The sequence below is a fragment of the Bos indicus x Bos taurus genome, chromosome 1 (assembly GCF_003369695.1).
Source record: "Bos indicus x Bos taurus breed Angus x Brahman F1 hybrid chromosome 1, Bos_hybrid_MaternalHap_v2.0, whole genome shotgun sequence".
Lineage (NCBI taxonomy): Eukaryota > Metazoa > Chordata > Mammalia > Artiodactyla > Bovidae > Bos > Bos indicus x Bos taurus.
Genome location: NC_040076.1, coordinates 110,045,411 through 110,073,066, shown reverse-complemented (window position 1 = coordinate 110,073,066; position 27,656 = coordinate 110,045,411). Strand labels below are relative to the sequence as shown.

At 37.7% G+C, this 27,656-nt stretch overlaps 1 protein-coding gene across 1 annotated transcript in view; it reads left to right on the top strand.

Annotated features, from left to right (window-relative positions):
- LEKR1 (leucine, glutamate and lysine rich 1) overlaps nt 1–27,656 on the top strand; it is a 213,809-nt gene that overhangs the window by 144,519 nt on the left and 41,634 nt on the right. Inside the window, exon 8 of the mRNA XM_027542832.1 lies at nt 325–528. Within this exon, the coding sequence (XP_027398633.1) occupies nt 325–528 (204 nt within the window). The remainder of the gene's footprint in view (nt 1–324; nt 529–27,656) is intronic.

The following is a 27,656-nucleotide window of genomic DNA, read 5'->3' as shown; positions in this document are numbered from 1 at the left end:
TTTTATTTAATATTTTTAATAATTGAATTTGAAACCATATTTTAGATAATATTTAAAATGTACTTAACTTTTTTTTATAGTATTGCTTGTGTAAATAATACCTAACCCTAATTTATAATGTATTGAAGCTGTTCAATGATTTTTGCCTCTGCCTAGATAGGAAAATTTTTAAATCACAGAACTATCTATTTATGTAGCATTCTTATTTTAAAAATTAAAGTTATACTCTTATTTTTAAATGAGATGTTTATATATTTTTGATAAACATAAAAATATAGTATCAAATGCATATTGGTTGAGGTTTTTTTCCTTATTCCATTTTAGGCACACCAGATTGCTTAAAGAAAAAGAAGACTCTTTAATGACTTGTCAACAAATATATAAAACTTTACAGGAAGAACTGACTGCAAAAGAAAGGCAAGAAGATGACTTAAAAAGAAGAATTAATCTTGCAGAAAATGAACTGGAAATAACCAAAACTCTTCTGAATCAGACAAAGGAAGAAGTTGTAACACTGAAAAGTGAAAGGTACAGTCAAGAATAATTTCTTCCAAATATATTTTATGTTTAAGTCAGTAATCCATATATATTTAAAACATCAGGGTCCTATATATTTTGATAACAGTGAAATCTAAGATTAAAGATACATTTCACGTGAAAGGTCATCCTATCCTACCACCCCATTTTACAGGTGATTAAACTGAACCCCAAACTGGTTAAAGGACTTGCTTAACTTCACTGAGTTAGTACAAGTAGGATGGAACCCACATGGCATTTGGTGTTAGATTTTTTGTTGAATTGAAAAGATCATGTGTGGTACTTACGCTACTAAATTTCACTTATGCCAGTAATTTTTGAATTCTATCATCTTCCAACAGAAAAACATCTCTTTATCACTTTTTCCTTTGTAAGCTCCTACTTTTCTTCTTTCTTTGTTATTTGTCAACACCTCATATTGAAGACTCCCCAAAAGCACAGATACTTCTGGTATTGAGTTAATATCAAAGATACTAAGAAGCATATTCCTCCAACCATCCTAGATATTTTTGCTCAGTTACTTTGTCTTTACTTATCTGTACTTAATATCTCAACCGTGCTTTCTTTCAGTTTTCATTTGCCTGATAATATCTTTTATTATTTGAATCCTTTTGTTTTAAATCCATATTGGTATATAGCATAATATTAGGGGTTTTCCTTTTGTTTTGAATTCATATTGGTATATAGCATAATGCTAGGGGTTTTGTTGGCTTTTATTAAATCTAGGAGTCTTTAATGGGAGGTATTATGCCAATTACATATTCCATAAGAATACAAGTTTCATGAGGATAAGAATTTTTGTCTTGTATTATTCTCTGTGTATAGAAGGCATAATTAGATATTTGTTTTTCATTTTTTCTGTCATTTTTCATTTTATTCATTTTATTTTATGAGTATTTGATTGCTTTCTATTTAGAAGATTTATAATCTTGTTTTTGTTCTTTCTGAAGGCAGCTGTTTGCTCCCAGAGGTGGAGTTTGGGAGTGAGGCCTTGGAAGTGGATAGCAGGCACCTTAGAGTTAGGTTGTCTCCGAACTTTCTCACCAACACTATGCCCTGGATTGTATCTGTGTCTACTCCAAGCTAGTCAGAGGTCTGTCTAGTTCACAGAGGAACAAGGTTTATCTCTTGTCTCCCCTGAGATAATATTAATTTACTTCTCTTTGGTTGAGTTAGATGAACAATTGCAGAGCTTATTGCCACCCACCACTTATTCCTCCACCCTGCTACACCAGTAACATGCCTCTTGCTAAGGTGTTGCATCTTGTAGTTCTGTGAGTCTTCATCCCACCCCCACTTCTGCCATTTCACAATTTTGTCATTGTTAATCCCAGTACATATTAGAAGCAGCAATTTTATAAGCAGGAAATTTGCAAGAGCCAGATTTACTAATAGTAACAAGAAGTGATGGCAGCTGAAAGACCAACCATGCATAAGAAGAAAGAAAAACTAAGTGCAAACAAATATCTTTAAAATCATTGCAGTTAGGCCTAATATGCAACAGAGACAAGCACCCCTACACATACCGGTAATCTTGAGTGCCCCTTTGTTTATAGATCGTGTGTGCTGTGCGTGCCCAGTCACTTCAGTCATGTCCAACTCTTTGCGACCCTATAGACTGTGGCCCACCAGTCTCCTCTGTCCATGGGATTCTCCAGGCAAGAATACTGGAGTTGGTTGCCAGGCCCTCCTCCGGGGGATTTTCCCACCCCAGGGACTGAACACATGTCTCCTCCATTGCAGGCGGATTCTTTTCTGCTGAGCCACTGCAGAAGCCCGTGTTTATAGTATGGGTTAATAATTAATGGCCATAATGATGACTGCATCAGAAAGATTAAAATCAGCTATATACTCTATGTATATGAAAGGTACAGAATACCCCACTTCCAGTGATGTCAGATTAATTAGATCTAGCTGTTTATCCAGATGAATTCTGTCTCCTTCATAGTGGTCATTGAGAAGATTCTGTCTTTGTTCAAACATTTCTGGAACTCTTTTCTGAGGACTGGCTTAAGTGTGCATGTTTTAGAATATCCTCAGTATGATGAATCTTTGACCTTTAGGAGTGAATTTGATTTTTAAAACAATCTCAATAGTTCCAGTGAAAGCAAGTTCAAGGAGAATGATGGGAAATCAATCTGGGAAATATCATTGGGGATTAAAAATAAAGTAAAATGTTTTCTCTTTTTTTGTATGCTTAACAAACTATCTCTGACAGCAATTTGAAGATGGCTGTTTCATGAATGTTTTCAGGATTAACAACATTATTAGAATAAATATAGAGCTTTCTTAGGGGATTGTTTGCTTTGAAATAGCATACCAAATTTGCTGTTTTCTTTCTTTTTTTTAAATTTAGTATGACTCTAACCTTATCTTCTATTATAAGTGTTAAAGATAATTTAAGTTTTCTGAGAATAGAGACATCACTGGACTATTTTCTCCTCTTCTTTTCCTCTCTTCCCCGCCCCTCTTTTTTCCCTCTTACTGTTTTTCTTTCTTTATTCTCTATACTTTAGTCTATTAAAAAGCAGGCAAGATATTCCTTAGTTGTTTAGTGGCACCAAATGTACTGACATAATGTCTGTCACATAATAAAAATTAATATGTGCTTGTAGCCCAGTAAGTTATTGTATTATCATAGGATTACTCCTAGATAGAAGCACTGTCTTTTTTTTCCTTGTCCAGGGTTTCCTTCACATTTTGTCTGCCTTGTCTTTTATTATATCCTCAGAATCTGGTACATGTATCCACTCAGTAAGTATCTGTGGGGTGGATGAATAACTTGCTTTGGGTAATTCAGTTAACTAACAATTATTTGTTGAGCATTTACTATATGCCAGGTACTCTGTACCCTGGGGATACAGTGGTGAATCTGAAACATTCCTTTCCTCTAAAGCTTACATTCTAATGAGAGAGACAAACAGTAACAAATAAATAAAGTAGAGAACTAACCAGAATAATTATACATTGTGATAACAGATATAAAGTAAAGGGGTGTTGTAGTAGAGACAGCAAGAAGGGATATCTGCTTTGGAAAGGGTGATTGTAAAAGTAACTTCCAAAATGATGCATAAAGGAAGACAAGTAGAGGTTCCCATGCCAAGGGCCAGGGAAAAGTTTTACAAGTGATAAATGAGCTTGGTGAGTTCTCAGAAGTGGCAGTGTGACTTGAAGCCTAGCAGATATGAGGGACACGGGGGAGGGCCAGGTCGTGCAGGGCCTCACAAGCCTGTTGTAGTACAGGTATTAGTTCCAGTGCGATGAAAAGAAACGACTGGAGGGATTTAAGCAGAGGAATAACACTGTGGAAGGATCACTCTGACTGCTGAGTGGAGAAGGGATTGGCAATGGGCAGTAGGAGCAAGTCAGGTCATTTACTGTTTTGATACTAATCAAAGGGTTTTGTACCAAGCAGATGAGAGCAAATAGCCAGGGGCTTACTCCATGTTGAGCCAGAGGAAGATGGGAGAGCCAGGGTAAAAAGACATCCTTAAGAACAAGTGACCTTTCAGAGGCTTTGACATTACTGTCTAAACCTGCCTCAAAATTTTGACTTCATAGGCAAGCTGTTATCCTGCCCCTTTCCTGTCTCTGTTTTGGTTCTTTGTCTTCCCCTCCTATGATCATGTGACAGCAGATATTCCTTAAAGTTTATAGATGAACTTGGCTTTCCTCTCTCCACTTTCTTTCCCCAGTTAACTGTCTCTCAACTGAGCAAATTTGCTCTTGGAGCTCTGGTTTGAAGTACCAGTGGAATTTCTAAATAGAGGTATCCTTAAGCAATTGGAGATGTGAAAGTCCTTCCAGAAAAAGAAGCTGGGCTCAGGAAAAAAAAAAAAAAAACTTAAAATAGGGATATTTGATGAGACCCATAGAGATTCTAATTGAGTAGGACTAGGCGGTGCCTGGGAATCTGCCACACAGCAAGGTCCCAAACCTCTGCCTTGGAAAGACAGCAACCAACAGGCTACAAGATGTGCTCTCCAGAGGCCAGAGCCCAGCTCGCTCAGGGTACCAGGGTGGGCTTAGCAAATTCAGGCACTCTTCCCACACTGCCCCTCCTTCTTCTCCCCTCCCCACAGAGCTGTTTGCCATGGTTGCACTGGGACCATTATGGAAAGTGTGAGACTTACAAGCTATGTAGCTTCAGAAGAGGAGAAAAAAAGATATGAAAAGCCAGAACTGGCTCTAGAAAAAAATTGGCAGAATTTCTGAATTTGGAGCAGGAAAGGAGTTAGTGACTAGGAAATAATTCATCCTTAATACAAATCTAATTAATTATGTATTGCTTTGTCCTCCACACTCAGCTGAGGAGGCTCCCTTAGGAGAAGAGGATCCACTGGAAGGAAGAGAAGTAGGTCCTCAAGATCCTAGATGCTCGGGGTAGAGAAGGTCTGGCCAGCTTGGTCACAGGCACACTGGGGCTAGAGAGAGGGGTCTCCTCGGGGCATGGCACAGGAACAGTGTCAGAGAAAAGTGTGGCTGTTTTTAAAATTCTGTGTAAAGAGAGGCCTCAACTGTCCTGCTTCCAGGCTATAAGGTCTCTTAGGGCAAGGCCAGAACTCGACCTGGAAACATGAATTTGTGACACCACTTCAAAAGTATTACAGATTAAATAGGGTTTTATGGGCTGGCCTGCAAACCTAATTCCTTTTTGGAAAATTACTGCTATAGTAAAATGTGTTGGGAATTTCCTGTAACCAACTTACAAATACATTTTAGAAGAACATATGTGTTTAAACTTGAAGGCTGCCCATGTATAACACTGAGAAATTCATTTATGAGTAATGTGTGACCTACAGTGGTACCACTGAGACACGCAGCTGTTTGTAACAGCTCACGCCATATACCTTCATCCCCAGGAGCTGTGTAGGCCCTATCTTGGTAAATTCCAAGAAAAAAATATAGAATTATTGTGATTTATTTGCCAATAACATGACAGGATTAGTGAAGAATGTTGGAGGAAAAGCTTCATTGTGACCAAAGTTAGGTGCAATTTTGTGAAATAAATAATATCTATCTGTATCTCAAGCTATCTAGCTCTTTACCTACCTTAACTGAAATTTACCTAATTGCTCCCTGTCCCCCCAAAGCATATGTTTGAGGCTGTAGGGAAGGATTTTATTCCCCTTCTCACACACACATTAACTTCTTTCGCAATTTATTCATCCTCTTCTCTTTCTCTTTTATAATTGAGAGCTATAGACCCTCACCTCAGAAAAGTAGACATAAAGCCTGGCAAATTATTTCAGGAGATTCATGGAGTTTCCTGTTCTCCTGTATTTGACATGACCCCTTGATTAAACATATCTGCTTCTCCAGGCTCTCTCTTCCCCATTCCTTCTTTTCTTTGTTCTCGCCTCCCCTGTTTCTCCCTCTCAAGCTCTCTCACCAGCCCCAGGTTTCACAGTCGTGGGGAGCCCTCTGAATGCTTCTGTGGACATGATTTTGTTTTCACACAGCCCCAAGCAAATGCATCATTGTGTGGTACTCATTAGAAGGAATCAGGAATCTGAAAACCAGCCTGAACTCTGCTCTCCTTACCACTTGCCACAGAGGAAAGAGCTTATTTTTCCTGTATAATTGTGCCATTCCCTCTTCACCAAGCCCTGTGTCCCTATGTCTGGTCTAACTCAGGAGGAGCTTTTCTTCTAATTCACCAACCCAGAGGGAAAGCCACTTTCAAATTTGCACAAAGACTATGGCCAGCAGAGTTGTGGCCCTCTCTTTTGAAGCAGGTATTATTTTCCACATTTTTCTCTTGAGGAAACTGAGGCTAAGCAAGGCTAAGTGTCTCGCTCAGGTTAACATAGTTAGCAAAGACAGAATTCAAAATCTGTTGTATCTAGCTTTTAACCCGTGCTCCCCCCACTACAGTTTATACAGTTCTCTTAGCGTTTGTCCTGAAGGGATCCATTCTGTCAGCTTCTCTTTCTCAATCATGTTGTAACACTGAATCTTCAGGGAACTTCCAGCCCTGCAGAAAGCAGAAAATCCCAGAGTACCCCCTCTCCCCTTCCCCTTGCTTTCTTACCCCACCTCTCCACTCTTCCAGGATTCTTTCATTCATTTAATAAATATAACGTGGTGACTTTTGTCTTCCTTTCTGTAGTGCCTTGGCAAAATCAGAAGTAGAACTATATCTTCAAAACAGAAGTAGAATAAAAACATTTCACAACACATTCTATAAGAAGATAAACTTGGTGTTTAGTTACTTTTTTGAGGCTTATCATACTTTCATGAAGGCTAGAAGCAATAACAATATAAAAAAGGATGAGGAAGCAAGGTTTCAAGGGTTCTGTTACCTCGTAGTAGTGTGACTTCAGTTCAGTTCAGTTCAATCGCTCAGTCATGTCTGACTCTTTGCGACCCCATGAATCGCAGCACGTCAGGCCTCCCTGTCCATCACCAACTCCCGGAGTTCACTCAGACTCACATCCATCGAGTCAGTGATGCCATCCAGGCATCTCATCCTCTGTCATCCCCTTCTCCTCCTGCCCCCAATCCCTCCCAGCATCAGAGTCTTTTCCAATGAGTCAACTCATCGCATGAGGTAGCCAAAGTACTGGAGTTTCAGCTTCAGCATCATTCCTTCCAAAGAAATCCCAGGGCTGATCTCCTTCAGAATGGACTGGTTGGATCTCCTTGCAGTCCAAGGGACTCTCAGGAGTCTTCTCCAACACCACAGTTCAAAAGCATCAATTCTTCAGCGCTCAGCCTTCTTCACAGTACAACTCTCACATCCATACATGACCACTGGAAAAACCATAGCCTTGACTAGACGGACCTTTGTTGGCAAAGTAATGTCTCTGCTTTTCAATATGCTTTCTAGGTTGGTCATAACTTTCCTTCTAAGGAGTAAGCGTCTTTTAATTTCATGGCTGCAGTCACCATCTGCAGTGATTTTGGAGCCCAGAAAAATAAAGTCTGACACTGTTTCCACTGTTTCCCCATCTATTTCCCATGAAGTGATGGGACCAGATGCCATGATCTTCGTTTTCTGAATGTTGAGCTTTAAGCCAAGTTTTTCACTCTCCACTTTCACTTTCGTGAAGAGGCTTTTGAGTTCCTCTTCACTTTCTGCCATAACGGTGGTGTCATCTGCATGTCTGAGGTTATTGAGATTTCTCCTGGCAATCTTGATTCCAGCTTGTGTTTCTTCCAGTCCAGCGTTTCTCATGATGTACTCTGCATATAAGTTAAATAAGCAGGGTGACAATATACAGCCTTGACGTACTCCTTTTCCTATTTGGAACCAGTCTGTTGTTCCATGTCCAGTTCTAACTGTTGCTTCCTGACCTGCATACAGATTTCTCAAGAGGCAGGTCAGGTGGTCTGGTATTCCCATCTCTTGAAGAATTTTTCACAGTTTATTGTGATCCACACAGTCAAAGGCTTTGGCATAGTCAATAAAGCAGAAATAGATGTTTTTCTGGAACTCTCTTGCTTTTTCCACGGTCCAGCGGATGTTGGCAATTTGATCTCTGTTTCCTCTGCCTTTTCTAAATTGAATATTGAAAGAATGGACTTTTAAGTTAAGCAAACATAAATTTAAATCCCAACTTGACCAGTGTCAAGTTTGGACAACTAGCTTAACCATTTTAAGGGTCATTGTCATTTTCTGTAAAATGGGCATACTAATAACAGCTACCTGCTTGTAAAAATTAAAACATCTAGTATCATGCCTAGTAGGTTCCTTCTCGTTCATCTTCCCTTAGGTTGTTAACCTCTTAAAGCATCATATTTTATTAATTTTTATACCCTGCACTGGTGATTTAGATATTCAGTGAATATCTGTTGAGTTCAGTATTATCTGCTTTACTTTTAAAGTTGTAAAGATTAGTCCATGGAGTGGTTTATTTTGGATGCACTTCTGTTAGTTTAAAGCATTAAGAAATGAAGTGTTCTAGTAATATCATTCTAAAATAACAAATCTCATCTGATATTTTCCCCCAGACTTACCTCTTTCTCTGATTTCCTGTCTATCAATAGCTTTCAGAACAAGAGACTTGCCAAACTTCTTATGATATCACAGACACTACTTTTAACAGAGGCAGGGTTTGTGCAAAATCAAAATTATCTCTTTGATTGACAATGTGAAGACATTGCTAAAAGAACAACTTGTGAAACAGAATTTAAAGCTGTCATTTGGCATTATGGTTTGACATTTGTTTGCAGTTATGTTTTTAACTACAATTAAGGGAATCTAGCTTTTTGCATATATGTATGAAATTAGATTCACATTTTCTTTTTACTCTAAGAATTTAAAAGTTAAAAGTTTTTTTAAATAAATACTCAATTGTGAGTAGATCCAAGTTTTCCTATTAGGCGAACCCCAAATGTTGTTTTTGAAATGTATTGATAATACAGGGAAGAGAGCCCTAAGCTGGTATAAGCTTGAACCAGCTCTGCCTCTTGTGAATCATGTCACTTTAGATAGTCATTTACTACTCAGGATCTTCTAAAAATTAGGGAATTGCATTAATGTATCAGCAAATGGCAAGAAAGAATGACTATATCCCTAGAGCCTGAAACAGTGCCTGATACATAGTGGGTACTCAATAAATATTTGCTGGTTGGATGTATGGATGAATGGGAATGAATTTAATCCCAGCCAAACCACTGATCACAGAATTTAAAACTTGGAAGCTCTCATTGTCTGCTAGCAAGTCAGCTTCTGACTTGCCAAGTATCAATTCAGACTCCTGGATTCTAGAGATGACCTTCTTTATTAGATTCTTAGTAAAATCCAAATATAGGACCTGAATCTGTGTTGTTTCTTATTATTCTAAAGCATCAATATCTCTAGAACTGGTTCTACAGAGGAAATTGGATATGTGTATGATATTCAAAAATAGTTACACATTTTCAGCTTTTTAATATATGAATATACCTCTAACAATATTTTATTTCTTGAAATCCTCTAGGTTTCTCCCAGAAAGTCTCACTAGAGTAAAAGTCAAAACTTCATAGTTTCTTTCAAGACAAGAGTGGTTTTTGTTTTTCAGTGTCTTAAGATGGTTTTATATTCCTGAATAATGTGCAAGCTCTTTCTTGAGTGTACTATATAAGTGTGTTTTTATTTTTAGTATCAAGATTATCTTTTTCATACATATAATCATCTCTGTATACATTACTCAGTGCCCAGCCCATGGTAATCAAGGACAGCATGTTTGCAACATCATGTGTAATCATTCTTTCTGTCTTGTCTCATTAGAGAATTGCACTGAAGAGTCAAGAACAGAGACTCAGCAGGAATCAAAGAGATATGAAAGTCCTAATTTCTGTAGCTATAATATCAAGCAAAATTATCATCCCACACAAGTTCATAAATTTTCTAACAGTTCTCAAAACATCTTATATTTTGTGGAAATGTCATAAAAAAATCACAACTCTGTCAATTTCATGAATGACTATCACTTCATTAACATTGTTTGAACCTTGGCTTACCATATTTTAACTTCTATAATCTACTAGCCTTTCAGTTTTTATTCTAAACAGATAGATACACATATAACCCATTGTACTGGGTCCATTGGAGGAATGTATGTGAAATGGATTCTACTTTTGTTGATATCAAAATTATAACTGTCTCCAAGAGACTAAAATTCAAGCACCTCAAATATTCAATACCATCCATTTAATAGTAAAGGTAACTTCTAATGTACTCATAGGCACCCATCTGAAAATGTTCACTGGAATTTTCTAATCAATAAAACCTCTTTTCCAATAGGAAACCTGGCTTAAGTGAAAAATTGTTTTGCTCAATATTAATCTTCAGAACAGAGCTTCAGTATAATTTACATTTTAACATTTATCTTTTAATATTTAATAAAGAATCTGAATTAGAAAAAAAAGAAATAAAATGAATCAAATTGCCAGGATTCTGTTGCCTCTCCACTTCTAACAAGCACATAGCCAGTCATATCCATCCTATAGTACTGGTATTTTGAAAGCCAAGTAAAATATTACTTTATTTCCATTGACTGTTGCTCCTTATTTTGTCAAGTTTACTATTATAAGATTCTAATCGTATACCTGAAAGTTGTATAATAACACTTGAAAATAAACCAGCATAGTTTTCTATTGCTACTGTAGCAATTACCACAAACTTCAAACAACACAAATGTATACAGTTCTGGGGGTCAGAAGTCCAAATGAATGTTAAGGGGCTAAAATCAAGATGTCAGCAGGGCTGGCTCTTTCTGGAGGCTCAAGGGGAGAACCCATTTCTTTTTTCTTCCAGCTTTTAGAAGCTGCTGGCATTCCTTGGATCCTGGTCTCATGAATCGAATCTGTGTTTCCAGTGTCATATCACCACCTTCCCTTACCCTCCACATTAACCTTCTTGCCTCTTTCTCATAAAGACCTTGATAATTATACTTAGGGTACACCCAAATAAACTAGGATAATTTCCTCATCTGAAGATCCTTAATATAATCACGTCTGCAAAGTACCTTATGCCATATTTACAGACTCTGTGGATTAGAATATGAATATCTTTGAAGGCAATTATTTAGCCCACCACAACTGTGACAAGTTAAAGATAGCTATTATCAACCCTAGAGCAACCATGAAATAAAGCTAAACAGAGAGTTATAACTAATATGGCAAGAAAGCAGATGCAAGTGAATCATAAGCCATATGTTGTTGTTGTTGTTGAGTCTCTAAAACTCTTTGCAACTCATGGACTGCAGTACACCAGGCTTCCTTGTCTTTCACTGTCTCCCAGAGTTTGCTCAGATTCATGTCCATTGAGTCAGTGATGCTATCCAAAGAAGGCAAAGAAGGCAAAGCAAACAACAGATGGGACAAATAGGCAAGATAATGGATTTAAGTCTACTCTGTGACAATTCAATTAAATGTAAATTGTCTAAGCTTTAAAAGACAGAGATTTTCAAATTGAAAATGAGTATACTACCCAAAGCAATTTATAGATTCAATGCAACCCCTATCAAGCTACCAACAGTATTCTTCACAGAACTAGAACAAATAATTTCACAATTTGTATGGAAATACAAAAAACCTCTAATAGCCAAAGCTATCTTGAGAAAGAAGAATGGAACTGGAGGAATCAACCTGCCTGACTTCAAGCTCTACTACAAAGCCACAGTCATCAAGACAGTATGGTACTGGCACAAAGACAGAAATATAGATCAATGGAACAAAATAGAAAGCCCAGAGATTAATCCACGCACATATGGACACCTTATCTTTGACAAAGGAGGCAAGAATATACAGTGGAGAAAAAACAATCTCTTTAACAAGTGGTGCTGGGAAAACTGGTCAACCACTTGTAAAAGAATGAAACTAGAACACTTTATAACACCATACACAAAAATAAACTCAAAATGGATTAAAGATCTCAACGTAAGACCAGAAACTATAAAACTCCTAGAGGAGAACATAGGCAAAACACTCTCCGACATACATCACAGCAGGATCCTCTATGACCCGCCTCCCAGAATATTGGAAATAAAAACAAAAATAAACAAATGGGACCTAATTAAACTTAAAAGCTTCTGCACAACAAAGGAAACTATAAGCAAGGTGAAAAGACAGCCTTCAGAATGGGAGAAAATAATAGCAAATGAAGCAACAGACAAACAACTAATCTCAAAAATATACAAGCAATACCTACAGCTCAATTCCAGAAAAATAAATGACCCAATCAAAAAATGGGCCAAAGACCTAAATAGACATTTCTCCAAAGAAGACATACAGATGGCTAACAAACACATGAAAAGATGCTCAACATCACTCATTATCAGAGAAATGCAAATCAAAACCACTATGAGGTACCATTTCACACCAGTCAGAATGGCTGCGATCCAAAAGTCTACAAGCAATAAATGCTGGAGAGGGTGTGGAGAAAAGGGAACCCTCTTACACTGTTGGTGGGAATGCAAACTAGTACAGCCACAACAGTGTGGAGATTCCTTAAAAAACTGGAAATAGAACTGCCATACGACCCAGCAATCCCACTGCTGGGCATACACACTGAGGAAACCAGAATGGAAAGAGACACGTGTACCCCAATGTTCATCACAGCACTGTTTATAATAGCCAGGACATGGAAGCAACCTAGATGTCCATCAGCAGATGAATGGATAAGAAAGCTGTGGTATATATACACAATGGAGTATTACTCAGCCATTAAAAAGAATACATTTGAATCAGTTCTAATGAGGTGGATGAAACTGGAGCCTATTATACAGAGTGAAGTAAGCCAGAAGGAAAAACACCAATACAGTATACTAACGCATATATATGGAATTTAGAAAGAGGGTAACAATAACCCTGTGTACGAGACAGCAAAAGAGACACTGATGTATAGAACAGTCTTATGGACTCTGTGGGAGAGGGAGAGGGTGGGAAGATTTGGGAGAATGGCATTGAAACATGTAAAATATCATGTATGAAACGAGATGCCAGTCCAGGTTCGATGCACGATACTGGATGCTTGGGGCTAGTGCACTGGGACAACCCAGAGGGATGGTATGGGGAGGGAGGAGGGAGGGGGGGTTCAGGATGGGGAACACAGGTATACCTGTGGTGGATTCATTTTGATATTTGGCAAAACTAATACAATTATGTAAAGTTTAAAAATAAAATAAAATTTAAAAAAAAAGAACCCAAGATAAACATAAGAAAGTAAATGATAAAGATCAGAGCAGAAGTCAGTGACATAGGAAACAAAAACAATACAGGATATCGATTTAAAAATCAGTTTCTTTAAGGAGGTCAATAACATTAATAAACCTCATGTCAGATTCACCAGGACAAAAGAGAGAAGACAAAAATTTACCAATATCAGAAATGAGAGCAGTGACATTATGTTCTTCAGATCTGAATACATTAATAGAGGAATATATTTTAAACAACCTTATGCCATTATTTTTTTCATTCAAAAATATTGCTAAAAAATTCTACCCATCACCTGAGCCTTCAGTGAGTCTTGGTAATAGCATCAAAAATCACTGATCATGGATCATCATAAATATAATAAACATGAAAAATTTGAAATATTGGCAAGAATTACCAAAATGTGACACAAAGTGAGCAAATGCTGTTGGAAAAATGGCACCACAAAGCCATTTGCTTGACTATGCCATTAACTTTGACTGCTCTGAAAAAATGGACACAGTTTTTTGAAATACAAACTTCCAAAACTCACTAAAATGAAATAGATAACCTGAATTTAGAGTTTAAATTTTTTCCACAAAACAAACTTTAGGCCCAGAAGTTTTTTCAAGCATTTAAAGAAGAAACAGTACTAATTCTACTTAAACTCTTCCACAAAATTAAAGAAGAAGGAATAGTTAACTTATTTTATGAGGCCACTATTACCTTGATACCAAAATATGACAAAAACATTATAAGCAAATTAACAGACCAACATCTGCCATGAGCATAGGTGCAAAAATTCTAAAGAAAAATTTGGCAAATTGAATCTAGCAACATGAAAAGTGAAAGAAATCATGAATGTGTGGGGTTTATCTCAAGGATGCAAGATCGGTTTAACATTCAAAAATCAATTATTGTTATTCAAAAATTTAAAAAGAAAAACTATGATTATGTCAGTAGAAACAAAACAAGTTGGCAAAATGCAATGTTTGTCCCTAAATTTTTTAAAAAAACCTCAGAAGAGTAGGAATAGAGGAGAACTTCTTCAGATTGATACAAGGCATCTACAAAAACCTACAGATAACATCATACTTAATAATGATAGACTGTATACTCTCCTCCTAAGATTAAGATCAAGAAAAAAACATCCACTGTCATCAGTTCTGTTCATTGTGCTGAAAGTTCTAGTCAGTACAGTCAGGCAAGAAAAAGTAATATCAGACTGGAAAGGAAGAAATAAAATTTTGTATTCACAGATGATATGCCCACTAACATGAAAACTATAGAATCTACAAAAAAAGTTACTAATAGATGAACTATTATCTATAGTTCTATATATAGAAGAACTAATAGATGAGTCTGACAAAAAGTTACAAGGAAAAAAGTCAACATCCAAAACCCAAATTAATTCCTATATATTTTCACAGAACAATTGAAATTAAAAAGCTGTATGTATAAAAAATATTTCAAAACACATGAAATAGTGATGAATCTGACAAATAATGTGCCAGACCTATATATTAAAAACTACAAAACATTGATGAGATAAATTAAGAGGATCTAAATAAATGCAGAGAACAGAAGTCTCAGTGTTGTTCACATTTATGGATTTATAACTCAGTGCAATCACAATCAAACTTGCAGCAAACTTCGTGTAGAAATTAACAAGCTAATTCTGAAATTCATATAGAAATGCAAAGGACCTAGAAAAACAAAAATAACACTGAAAAAACTTTGAGCCGAAAGATTAAAGTCACTACCTGACTTCAAGATTTATTATAAAGCTATAAATAATCAAGGCAATGTGGAATTAGTCTCAAGATAGACAAATATTAATAGGTCAATGGAGCAGAATTAAGAATACAGAAATAGGCACACATGTGCCTAACTGATTTTCTACATGAGTGCCAAAGCAGGCCATTATAGAACATACAGTTTTTGTGACCATTGGTGGAACAAATGTATACCCATATGCAAAAAAACAAAACAAAACAAAACAAAACTTTGATTCATAGTGTGAAATATATATAGAGAGATTAATTCAAAATAGATCATAGATCTAAATACAGAACATAAAATTAAAAAACTTCTAGGAGAAAACAGGAGACATGTCTTTGTGACCTTAAATTAAGCAAAGATTTCTTAATATTCAAACCCAAAAGCAAAAAAACAAACAAACAAACCAAAAGCACAATCCATAAAGAAAAAAAACTTGATAAGTTAGACTTCATCAAAGGTAAAACTTCTGTTCTTTAAAAGGCATTGTTTAGAAAATGTAGACAAGCCATCATCATAGATTTGTACAATACATTGATATATGTCATAAAGGACTTGTTTTCAGAATATGTAGACTTATTTTCAGAATATGTATGAACTTTAGAAACTCAGGTGACCATAAACAACCAATAAAAAAAGAGCAGAAGATTTGACCAGATACTTCACCAAAATATACAGATGGCCCATAAACACATAAAAAAAGATACTCTACATCATTAGGCATTAGGGAAATGCAGAATAAAACCATAATGAGATACAACCACACACTTCTGTTTTTAAATATTTTTTATTTTTCTTTTTTGCCCACACCTCTTGACATGTGGGATCTTAGCTCCCAGACCAGGGGTTGAACCCATGCCTCCTGCTGTGGAAACATGGTGGCTTAACCCTGGACCTATAGGGAAGTCCCATGACCACACACTTTTAGAACAGCTAAAATTAAAAAGCCTGAACATTATCAGTTGTTGGTAAAATGTGGAAAGACTATACCTCTCATATTCTGCTGGCTGGAATGTAAAACAGTACAACGCTTTGGAAAACAGTATGAAAGTTTCTTAAAAAGTTTAATATACACGTACTTACCTTGCTACTTAGCCATTTCACACCTAGGTATTTACCCAAGAGAAATAAAGGGAAATATCCATACAAATACTTGTACAAAGATATTAATAGCTATGTTTCTAAGAGCGAAACAACCTAAATGTCCATCAACAGATGAATGGATAAACAAATTGTGGTATATCCATTTGATGAAACATTACTCAGCAAAAAAAGATAATGAACTATTACTTCATGGTACAACATGGACAGATTGAAAAGGAATTATGCCAAGTAAAAGCTACCAAACAAAAAAGAATATACTGTATGATATATGGAGAATTTTTATAAAATTCTGAAAATACAAACCTATGTATAGACAGAAAGCCAGCTCTTGATTTCTGAGGGCAAGAAGGCAGGAGTGAAGGATTTTAAAAGGGCATGGTGAAACTTTGGGGGATAATAGAAATGTCATTATTTTGATTTTACACACATTATTTTGGTTTTGCACACATATGTTTATATATACCTTTAAAACTCATCCCTCTAGTATATGCTTTTAAAATGTATTTTATTGTTTTCAACTATATCGAAAAAAATCTGTTTTTTTTTTTAATTCTCTCAAAACCATTTCTCCTCCAAATCTATGGGTAGGAAATAAGTGGGAAAAAAGCTATCTCTCAATGGGGCAAAATCTCTAATGCCCCCTTCTGATGTGGTAAGACTGTATAATGAAAAAAAAAAAAGTACATCTCAGATAGGAAAGCCAGGAGCTGTGGTGAAAAATGGACTGAGAAATTACTCCCAAGTGAAAGAACCACAGTCTAAGCAAGTATTTTTCTTCACCTTCAGGGTAGAAATCCTCAGGTTGCTTCCAATAGGATTTCAGAGTTGTGATGGACTCCACAGGGTGCCAGTTGGTTTACTGTGCACCTCCTAATGAGAGGACTACTGTCCACACCTGATTCACATCAAACATGTCCATTTGATTTGTTCTTGCCATGGAAATGTGAGAGAAGTGACATGCACTGATTTCTGAGCAGAAGCTTTAACAGATCCTATGTTTGGGCAATTTTTCTTTTCTGTCTGCCACAAAAACAGCATTCCCAGGTAGGAGTTGCTCCTTGGGCTACATCCCAGAACAAAACATGAGGAGTAGAGCAGCAGATGACATATAAGCAAAAAAATAAACTTTGACATTGTAAGCCTCTGAGATTACAGACATGTTGAGTTTTGGATGATTCTGAAATTAAAAGAGCAATCAGGTGGAGAGTTGGAAACATGAGTCAGATACTAACAGAACAGATGTGCAGTGGAGATAAAATCTGGGAGTTGTCAGCAACTATATTGCATTTTAACCATAGGCGTGGGTAAGATCAGTTAGAGAAAGGGGAGAGAGAGAGAAAAAGAGGCCCCAGAATGAAGTGCTGAGGAACATGAACATGTAATTGACAGGCAGATAAAGATGAGTCTGCAAAGGAGACAGGAATGGCCAAATATTTGGAAGAAAGCCACAAACGAGGTTTTAGTGTAATCCTACTTTTGCTGTCCTCATTCTTTTGTTCCTTCTGCTTCACTTCCTTTTCTCTAGCCTAGAGACTGCTGAGCAAGCATCAGAACCTGCTAGATCTGCCTCACATTTTAAAAGATAAATCTTCCTTTTATATGGCTGGATTTTGAGCCCCATCTGGACAGGGACCCTGTCCTCATGCACCTCTTTCTCTCCAGGGCTTGATGACACTGTCCTGTCCATAGTGTGCCTAGTGGGCAGGAAAGTCCACCCTGCTGCTTGCCAATTTCTTCTCCTTGGTCTTTCACTTTAATATTCTTTTCTCCTAATACCCATACTATTCTTGCTCAGGCTTTGTCACTATTTGTATAAATATTGAGTAGATACGTAAAGATTTAGATGGGTTTAAAGTGTGATGCTGGATCATTGAAAAAGCAAGAGAGTTCCAGAAAATCATCTATTTCTGCTTTATTGACTATGCCAAAGCCTTTGACTGTGTGGATCACAATAAACTGTGGAAAATTCTGAAAGAGATGGGAATACCAGACCACCTGACCTGCCTCTTGAGAAACCTGTATGCAGGTCGGGAAGCAACGGTTAGAACTGGACATGAAACTACAGACTGGTTCCAAATAGGAAAAGGAGTACGTCAAGGCTGTATATTGTCACCCTGCTTATTTAACTTCTATGCAGAGTACATCATGAGAAACGCTGGACTGGAAGAAGCACAAGCTGGAATCAAGATTGCCGGGAGAAATATCAATAACCTCAGATATGCAGATGACACCACCCTTATGGCAGAAAGTGAAGAGGAACTCAAAAGCCTCTTGATGAAAGTGAAAGAGGAGAGTGAAAAAGTTGGCTTAAAGCTCAACATTCAGAAAACGAAGATCATGGCATCTGGTCCCATCACTTCATGGGAAATAGATGGGGAAACAGTGTCAGACTTTATTTTGGGGGGGGGGCTCCAAAATCACTGCAGATGGTGACTGCAGCCATGAAATTAAAAGACTCTTACTCCTTGGAAGGAAAGTTATGAACAACCTAGGTAGAATATTCAAAAGTAGAGATATTACTTTGCGAACAAAGGTCCATCTAGTCAAGGCTATGGTTTTTCCAGTGGTCATGTATGGATGTGAGAATTGGACTGTGAAGAAGGCTGAGCGCCAAAGAATTGATGCTTTTAAACTGAGGTGTTGGAGAAGACTCTTGAGAGTCCCTTGGACTGCAAGGAGATCCAATCAGTCCATCCTAAAGGAGATCAGTCCTGGGTGTTCATTGGAAGGACTGATGCTAAAGCTGAAACACCAGTACTTTGGCCACCTCATGTGAAGAGTTGACTCATTGGGAAAGACCCTGATGCTGGGAGGGATTGGGGGCAGGAGGAGAAGGGGACAACAGAGGATGAGATGGCTGGATGGCATCACCGACTCGATGCACATTAGTTTGGGTGAACTCCAGGAATTGGTGATGGACAGGAAGGCCTGGCGTGCTGCGATTCATGGGGTCGCAAAGAGCCAGACACGACTGAGCGACTAAACTAAACTGAACTGCAAGTGTGAAGAACTACAGTACAGTGACCACTCAGTTTAGGAAAAAGAAGCTTACCATTAGCATTGAAGTCCCTTGGTGCTTCACCCTAATTCCACCACATGGCATCCTTGAAGAGAAGGGTAATTCCTCACACTGATTAAAGGCATCCACAAAATACTACAGAAAACATCTGTTGTTCCTTTGCTTCACTCTATAATTTTACTGAAGCTTCCCCAGGTAGCAGTAGTGATAAAGAATCAGCCTGCGAGTTTGGGGATGCAGGAGACATGGGTTCAATCCCTGGGTCTTGGAAGATCCCCTGGAGAACAAAATGTCAACCCACTCCAGTATTCTTGCCTAGAAAACTCCATGAACAAGAGCCCTGGTGTGCTATAATCCATGGAGTTGCAAAGTCGGACACAACTGAGCATGCATGCATGTAATTTAACTGAGTATGTCTGTATTCCAAAGAAAAAGATTTTGCATATATTTTGTCTTCATGGAAATAAAATTATACTATATGCATTACTCAGTGATTTACTCTTTGTGCTCAAGATATGTCCCTGGGATTTTTGTCCATGATGTTACATGTAGCTGAAAATCTTCATTTCTTCATCTGCATTATGTTCTAAAGTATACCACAATTTACTTATCTTTTTTGCTTTAGCTATATTTCATAACTTTTGATGTGTAGAAATTTCACTATTATTCAATTCTAAGTATTTTAAATGTAAATTATGATTTTTCATTTGATCCAAGAGTTAATCAGAAACACATTTTTTTTTTAATTTCCAAATACATGGAGATATTTATCTTTTCTTACTGATATTTCTTGTATTCAGAGAATATAGATTATCACAGTGCTGTTCAGTAGAGGTATAATGTGAGCCACATATGTAATTTTTACAAATTTAATTGCCACATTAAAAGAGTAAAAATAAACAGGTAAAATTTATCTTAATATATTTTAGTTAACCCAGTATATCCAAACTATTATTTAAATATCTAATCATTTATTAAAATGATCAGACATTTCAGATTTTTTTGAGTTTTCAAATCTGCTGTGTATTTTACATTTATAGCACATTCTAATTTGGACAAGTATTACTTTAATTGCCTGGAAGCTACATATGACTAGTGGCTACCATTTTGGACTATACAGGTTTATAGTATTTAACAGTTATTTAAAATTTGTTGCAATTTATGTTCTGGCCTAGTGTGTGGTCAATTCCATGTAAACTGAAAAATATTTATATATTTTCCCACTAATTGGGAATATTAAATCAATATCCCTGAAATTATCTTATTTGCATTAGTTCAGTTCAGTTCATTTCAGTTGCTCAGTTGTGTCCGACTCTTTGTGACCCCATGAATCGCAGCATGCCAGGCCTCCCTGTCCATCACAAACTCCCGGAGTTCACTCAAACTCACGTCCATCGAGTTGGTGATGCCATCCAGCCATCTCATCCTCTGTTGTTCCCTTCTCCTCCTGCCCCCAATCCCTCCCAGCATCAGAGTCTTTTCCAATGAGTCAACTCTTCTCGTGAGGTGGCCAAAGTACTGGAGTTTCAGCTTCAGCATCAGTCCTTCCAAAGAACACTCAGGGCTGATCTCCTTTAGAATGGACTGGTTGAATCTCCTTGCAGTCCAAGGGACTCTCAGGAGTCTTCTCCAACACCACAGTTCAAAAGCATCAACTCTTCAGCGCTCAGTCTTCTTCACAGTCCAACTCTCACATCCATACATTACCACTAGAAAAACCAGAGCCTTGACTAGATGGACCTTTGTTGGCAAGGTAATGTCTCTTCTTTTCAATATGCTATCTAGGTTGGTCATAACTTTCCTTCCAAGGAGTAAGAGTCTTTTAATTTCATGGCTGCACTCACCATCTGCAGTGATTTTGGAGCCCCCCAAAATAAAGTCTGACACCGTTTCCACTGTTTCCCCATGTATTTCCCATGAAGTGATGGGACCAGATGCCATGATCTTCGTTTTCTGAATGTTGAGCTTTAAGCCAACTTTTTCACTCTCCTCTTTCACTTTCATCAGAAGGCTTTTTAGTTCCTCTTCACTTTGTGCCATAAGGATGGTGTCATCTGCATATTTGAGGTTATTGATATTTCTCCTAGCAATCTTGATTCCAGCTTGTGTGTCTTCCAGTCCAGCATTTCTCATGATGTACTCTGCATAGAAGTTAAATAAGCAGGGTGACAATATACAGCCTTGACGTACTCCTTTTCCTATTTGGAACCAGTCTGTTGTTCCATGTCCAGTTCTAACTGTTGCTTCGTGACCTGCATACAGATTTCTCAAGAGGCAGGTCAGGTGGTCTGGTATTCCCATCTCTTGAAGAATTTTTCACAGTTTATTGTGATCCACACAGTCAAAGGCTTTGGCATAGTCAATAAAGCAGAAATATATGTTTTTCTGGAACTCTCTTGCTTTTTCCATGATCCAGCTGATGTTGGCTATTTGATCTCTGGTTCCTTTGCCTTTTGTAAAACCAGCATGAACATCTGGAAGTTCATGGTTCACGTATTGCTGAAGCTTGGCTTGGAGAATTTTGAGCATTACTTTACTAGCGTGTGAGATGAATGAAATTGTGTGGTAGTTTGAGCATTCTTTGGCATTGCCTTTCTTTGGGATTGGAATGAAAACTGACCTTTTCCAGTCCTGTGGCCACTGCTGAGTTTTCCAAATTTGCTGTCATATTGAGTGCAACACTTTCACAGCATCATCTTCCAGGATCTGAAATAGCTCAACTGGAATTCCATCACTTCCACTAGCTTTGTTCATAGTGATGCTTTCTAAGGCCCACTTGACTTCGCGTTCCAAGATGTCTGGCTCTAGGTGAGTGATCACACCATAATCACAGAAAACTAGTCAATCTAATCACACTAGGACCACAGCCTTGTCTAACTCAATGAAACTAAGCCATGCCCGTGGGGCCACCCAAGACGGGCAGGCCATGGTAGAGAGGTCTGACAGAATGTGGTCCACTGGAGAAGGGAATGGTGAACTACTTCAGTATTCTTGCCGTGAGAATCCCATGAACAGTATGAAAAGGCAAAATGATAAGATACTGAAAGAGGAACTCCCCAGGTCAGTAGGTGCCCAATATGCTACTGGAGATCAGTGGAGAAATAACTCCAGAAAGAAGGGATGGAGCCAAAGCAAAAACAGTACCCAGTTGTGGATGTGACTGGTGATAGAAGCAAGGTCTGATGCTGTAAAGAGCAATATTGCATAGGAGCCTGGAGTGTCAGGTCCATGAATCAAGGCAAATTGGAAGTGGTCAAACGAGATGACAAGAGTGAACGTCGACATTCTAGGTATCAGCGAACTAAAATGGACTGGAATGGGTGAATTTAAGTCAGATGACCATTATATCTACTACTGCGGGCAGGAATGCCTTAGAAGAAATGAAGTAGCCATCGTGGTCAACAAGAGTCCGAAATGCAGTACTTGGATGCAACCTAAAAAATAACAGAATGATCTCTATTCGTTTCCAAGGCAAACCATTCAATATTTGCATTAAGTCCTCTATAATTTTTACTGAATTATTTGTCTGGTTGACCATAGGTTGCTACAGTAGATATTACAGGAGGACCATTCACATAACAGCCTAGAGTTGTGCAGTGTACACTTCCATGCCTTATACATTGGTCCCAGATTGACTTACTATAACTAAGGAAGCTATGTTTAATTCTGCAGCTATGGTGTGGGTTTGACAGTGTTTCCTTTAAGTTCCAAAAAGTTTTGCTTTATATATTTTGAGGGTATTTTAGTAGGTGCTATAAGTTTAGAATATTCATAGTGAATTATCCTGTTAGTATTATCAGCCCAGAGTAATGAACTTTTGTCTTAAAGTCTATTTTGTCTGATATTAATATAGTTGCATACTTCTTTTTCTTTAATATTTCCCTGTTAGAAATCTTTTCATGTCCTTATGTTTTAGGAATGTCTTTTACAAAGAGTCTATTGCTAGAGTTTGTATTTATCGAGCCTGTTTCTGTCTTTTAACTCATGAGTTTAGTTTATTTGCCATTATTATGATTGTTACTCTAAGCTTTCTATTTCTCCCTCTTTTTCTGCACTCTTTTCTCCTTTTGGGCCTTGGACAGGGGCAGTATTGTTAGAGTTTCTTTTATGTTCTTAGTGCATCTTCTTCTAGTGGCATATTCTATTCTTTTAGTGGTTATTTTTGAGATTTTTACCATGCATACTTAATGAAGTGCAAAATTAATGTATCCTGAATAATGCAAACTTCTCTTGAATATCTCAAACTTCTCTTGAATAACACTTGAGCTCTGATAGTTGCCATCCTGACATACATTCTACATTTTTGTTTAGTGTTCTACTTCTGATCTTTTGATAGCCCCACTAATTATATGCAGTCAAAACCAATTTTTTATACAGGTGATATTTATTTAGAAGGACCTACATACAGAGTCTCTACATAATTTTCAAGGTCCAGCACAATATGAAAATGTGGAGCCTCTTCAAAAAAAGACAAAGGAACTTTTCCTTTCCTTCACCATCTTCTCTCTCTCAACTGGTCATGGTCTTTTTTTGTTTATTTGTTATTGAATCTCATGCTCCCTTGGGCACAGAGAAATCCCAGCATGGATGCAGGCTCTCACAGGCACCAGGGACCTGCCCCAGACTCAGCAAACGGGACACAGTTAGCAGACCCAACCCTCCCCTGCCTGTGCCCAGGCCTGCATTCTCACTAGAAGCAGAGGATGGCAGGAGGTGGGACTATGTGTGAGCCAAGATTCCAAGCCCCTAGTACATGCCTGACTGTCCTATCAGACCTCACTTACAAAGCACAGATTCAAAGATAAAGTTAACTTCTCAATGGTGACCACAGAGCATTAAACCTGAAGTGCAGTCTCCTTCAGAGTATAGGCCCTATACAACTATCCTGATCACACACACAAGAAGCCCTCCCTGCCTGTATGTTTGCCAGTTCCTTTGCTCACCATTTTTTCTTGATCATCTGCCTTTCCTTCTGAAATCATATTCCTTCCTGCAAAGCATATTTTTTAGCAGTCCTTTAACCATCAGTAAACACAAGATTTTATTTTTCTGAGCATATTTTATTTCAGCCTCTTTCTGAAAGATAGTTTTACTGGGTACCCAACTTCAGGTTGATGGTTATTTTCTCATGGGATTTTTAATGTTGTTGTCTTTGTCCTTCCTTATTTTTACTGAAGAGTAAGCTTTCAATATGTTTGAGTTCCTTTGAAGATAATGTTTTGTTTCCTCTCCATCTTCTTTTGATGTCTCTTTAACTTCAGTATTCTTCATTTTCACTACCAGGTCCCATGTATGAGATTTATTTTTATTTATCTTGCTTGGAATCCTTTGGGCTCCCTAGTTTGTTGTAATGTCCTTCCTCTCCCTTTCTCTTTCTTTTGCTTCTGAAATTAAAAATAGATAAATATTAGATCTTTTCACTCTGTCCTCCACATATCAAGCTCTTTTTTATTTTACATATTTTTTACTTCCTGTACTCAGTTCAGTTCAATCACTCAGTCGTGTCTGACTCTTTGCGACCCCATGAATTGCAGCATGCCAGGCTTCCCTGTCCATCACCAGCTCGTGGACCTTGCTCAAACTTATGTCCATTGAGTCGGTGATGTCATCCAACCATCTCATCCTCTGTCAGCCCCTTCTCCTCCTGCCTTCAATCTTTCCCAGCATCAGGGTCTTTTCCAATGAGTCAGTTCTTACATCAGGTGGCCAAAGTATTGGAGTTTCAGCTTCAGCATCAGTCCTTCCAATGAATATTCAGGACTGATTTCCTGATGGACTGGTTGGATCTTCTTGGAGTCCAAGGGACTCTCAAGAGTCTTCTCAAACACCACAGTTCAAAAGCATCAATTCTTCAATGCTCAGCTTTTTTTATAGTCCAACTCTCACATCCATACATGACCACAGGAAAAACCATAGCCTTGACTAGACGAACCTTTGTTGGCAAAGTAATGTCTCTGCTTTTGAATATGCTATCTAGGTTGGTCATAACTTTCCTTCCAAGGAGTAAGCGTCTTTTAATTTCATGGCTGCAGTCACCATCTGTAGTGATTTTGGAGCCCAGAAAAATAAAGTCTCTCACTGTTTCCATTGTTGCCACATCTATTTGCCATGAAGTGATGGGACCAGATGCCATAATCTTAGTTTTCTGAATGTTGAGTTTTAAGTCAGCTTTTTCACTCTCCTCTTTTCACTTTCATCAAGACATTCCCCAGTTCCTCTTTGCTTTCTGCCACAAGGGTGGTGTCATCTGCATATCTGAGGTTATTGATATTTCTCCCAGCAATCTTGATTTCAGCTTGTGCTTCATCTAGCCCGGCATTTCACATGATGTACTTCCTGTACTGCACCGTGTATAATTTTTTGAATCTCTTTTTCAGCTTATTACTTCATTTATTAACTGTGAGTAATCTGTTATAGGATTATCTACTGTGTTTTTCATCTCAATTATTATGTTTTATTTCTACAAATTCAATTGGTTCTTTTCAGATTTCATTAGTCATTTAAGTTAATCTTTCATTTCTTCTAACATACTGAATATCCTTATTTTATATTCTATACCTGAAAATACTTTAGAATTTGTGACTCTGATTACGCTATCATTTGTGTCTGCTCATCCTTCCTCTTCAGTTCAGTTCAGTTGCTCAGTCGTGTCTGACTCTTTGCGACCCCATGAATTGCAGCACACCAGGGCTCCCTGTCCATCACCAACTCCCAGAGTTCACTCAGAGTCACGTCCATCGAGTCAGTGATGCCATCCAGCCATCTCATCCTCTGTCGTCCCCTTCTCCTTCTACCCCCAGTCCCTCCCAGCATCAGAGTCTTTTCCAATGAGTCAACTCTTCGCATGAGGTGGCCAAAGTACTGGAGTTTCAGCTTTAGCATCATTCCTTCTAAAGAACACCCAGGGCTGATCTCCTTTTACTGGCTTTTTAAAAAATAAATTTGTGAGTTTTAAAATTATGATCTCATGGGTCTTGAATTTTAGTCTGTAAGAATTCTTTGAGTTTCAGATTTAAGTTGGTTTCTCCCCAAAATGTTGGTGTTTTTCCTACCAGGCATCTGGAAGCAAGGTTATCTTAGCATCATTTTATGATATCTCCTCAATTTGAAGCTTTTTGGGACACTCAGGTAGTGTGAGTTCAGGATAAAAACCTGCATTGGTATTGGCTTGCATTTACAAATTCTTGCGAGAGATTTGTATTTTCCCCTCCATCTAGCACCAAAATTCAAGCTAGAAATTTGGGTTTTGTTCCTTGACAGGAGATGTTATTTGTATTTTGTACATACTGGGTGTGAATTTCATATTCTGACATACAGTATGACAGAAATGACATACTGCATATGTTGCTCTTTGAGATACAATTTTATGCAGATAAGTTTCCTCTCAAGCTCTTCCTTTCTCTCCTGACTCCAGTGCCCTTCATGGCTATGAAATTTAAGGCTCAAGTACATCATATTTGGAAAGTACTTTCAAAGTGAGAGTTGGCTTTAATTCTCAACTTATTGTTGGAGTTATTCCTTTCACTTCATTTTTTTTTTAATGAAATTTAGAGTAATTTTGTATTTACAGAAAAGTTAACAAAGACAGTAAAAGGATTTCTTTCCTGGTCCCATTTTTTATAACCATGGCACATCTGTAAAAACTAAGAAACTAATATGGGTATAATACAATTAACTAACCTACAGACTTTATTCAAATTTCACTAGTTTTCCACTGATAACCTTTTCCTGTTCTTTTCTTGATTTGTGTGTCCTTCATCTTCCTAACTTTTTGTCCAGGTCACTAATGAATTTTAAGACTTTTTTTTTAATAAGTGAAAAAACATTTACTTATTTTCAGTAGAAAAGTTGTCAAGGTACCTAGTCTGACACATTTCTAAAAAGAAGTCTAAGGAGTTTTATCCTTTTCAATCATCATCACTTGAATAATATTTGTAATCCTGGTTACCAAGTCCAGCTGCCTTTGTGACCTCAAAATTTTCTAGCCCAGAAATGTAGGCACTATTTTTATTAAAAAATGTTTAACAATATTCTAAGAGTGAGGCAAGAATAGAGATCAAGCAATAGATTGACAATCTATCACAATACTCTAGGTGGGAAATGAAGTCAATAACCTTAACTGTTGGTAGTCATAAAGGAAGGGAGGAAATAGTTTGAGGTACACCAAGGAGCAGAATACATAGAACTTGTTACTGAATGGAAGGGCTTCCCTGGTGGCTCAGATGGTAAAGAGTCTGCCTGCAGTGCAGGAGACTGGGATTCAATCCCTGGGTCAGGAAGATCCCTGGAGAAGGGAATGGCTACCCACTCCAGTATTCTTGCCTGGAGAATCCCATGGGCAGGGTAGCCTGGTGGGTTATAGTCCATGGCGTTGCAAAGAGTCAGATGTGACTGAGCAGCTAACACACACACACACATACACACTGAATGGATGCGGTAAAACAAGAAGAAGGAAGAGTCAGCGATGACTCAGGGATTTCTTGCTAAAGATTTTGATTGTTGAAGCTTTCAGAGTCCAAAAGAAAGGCAACATTGTGGAAGATGAAGTTGAATTTCTTTTTTGACATGTGGACTCTTTAGTGTTAATGGCTCA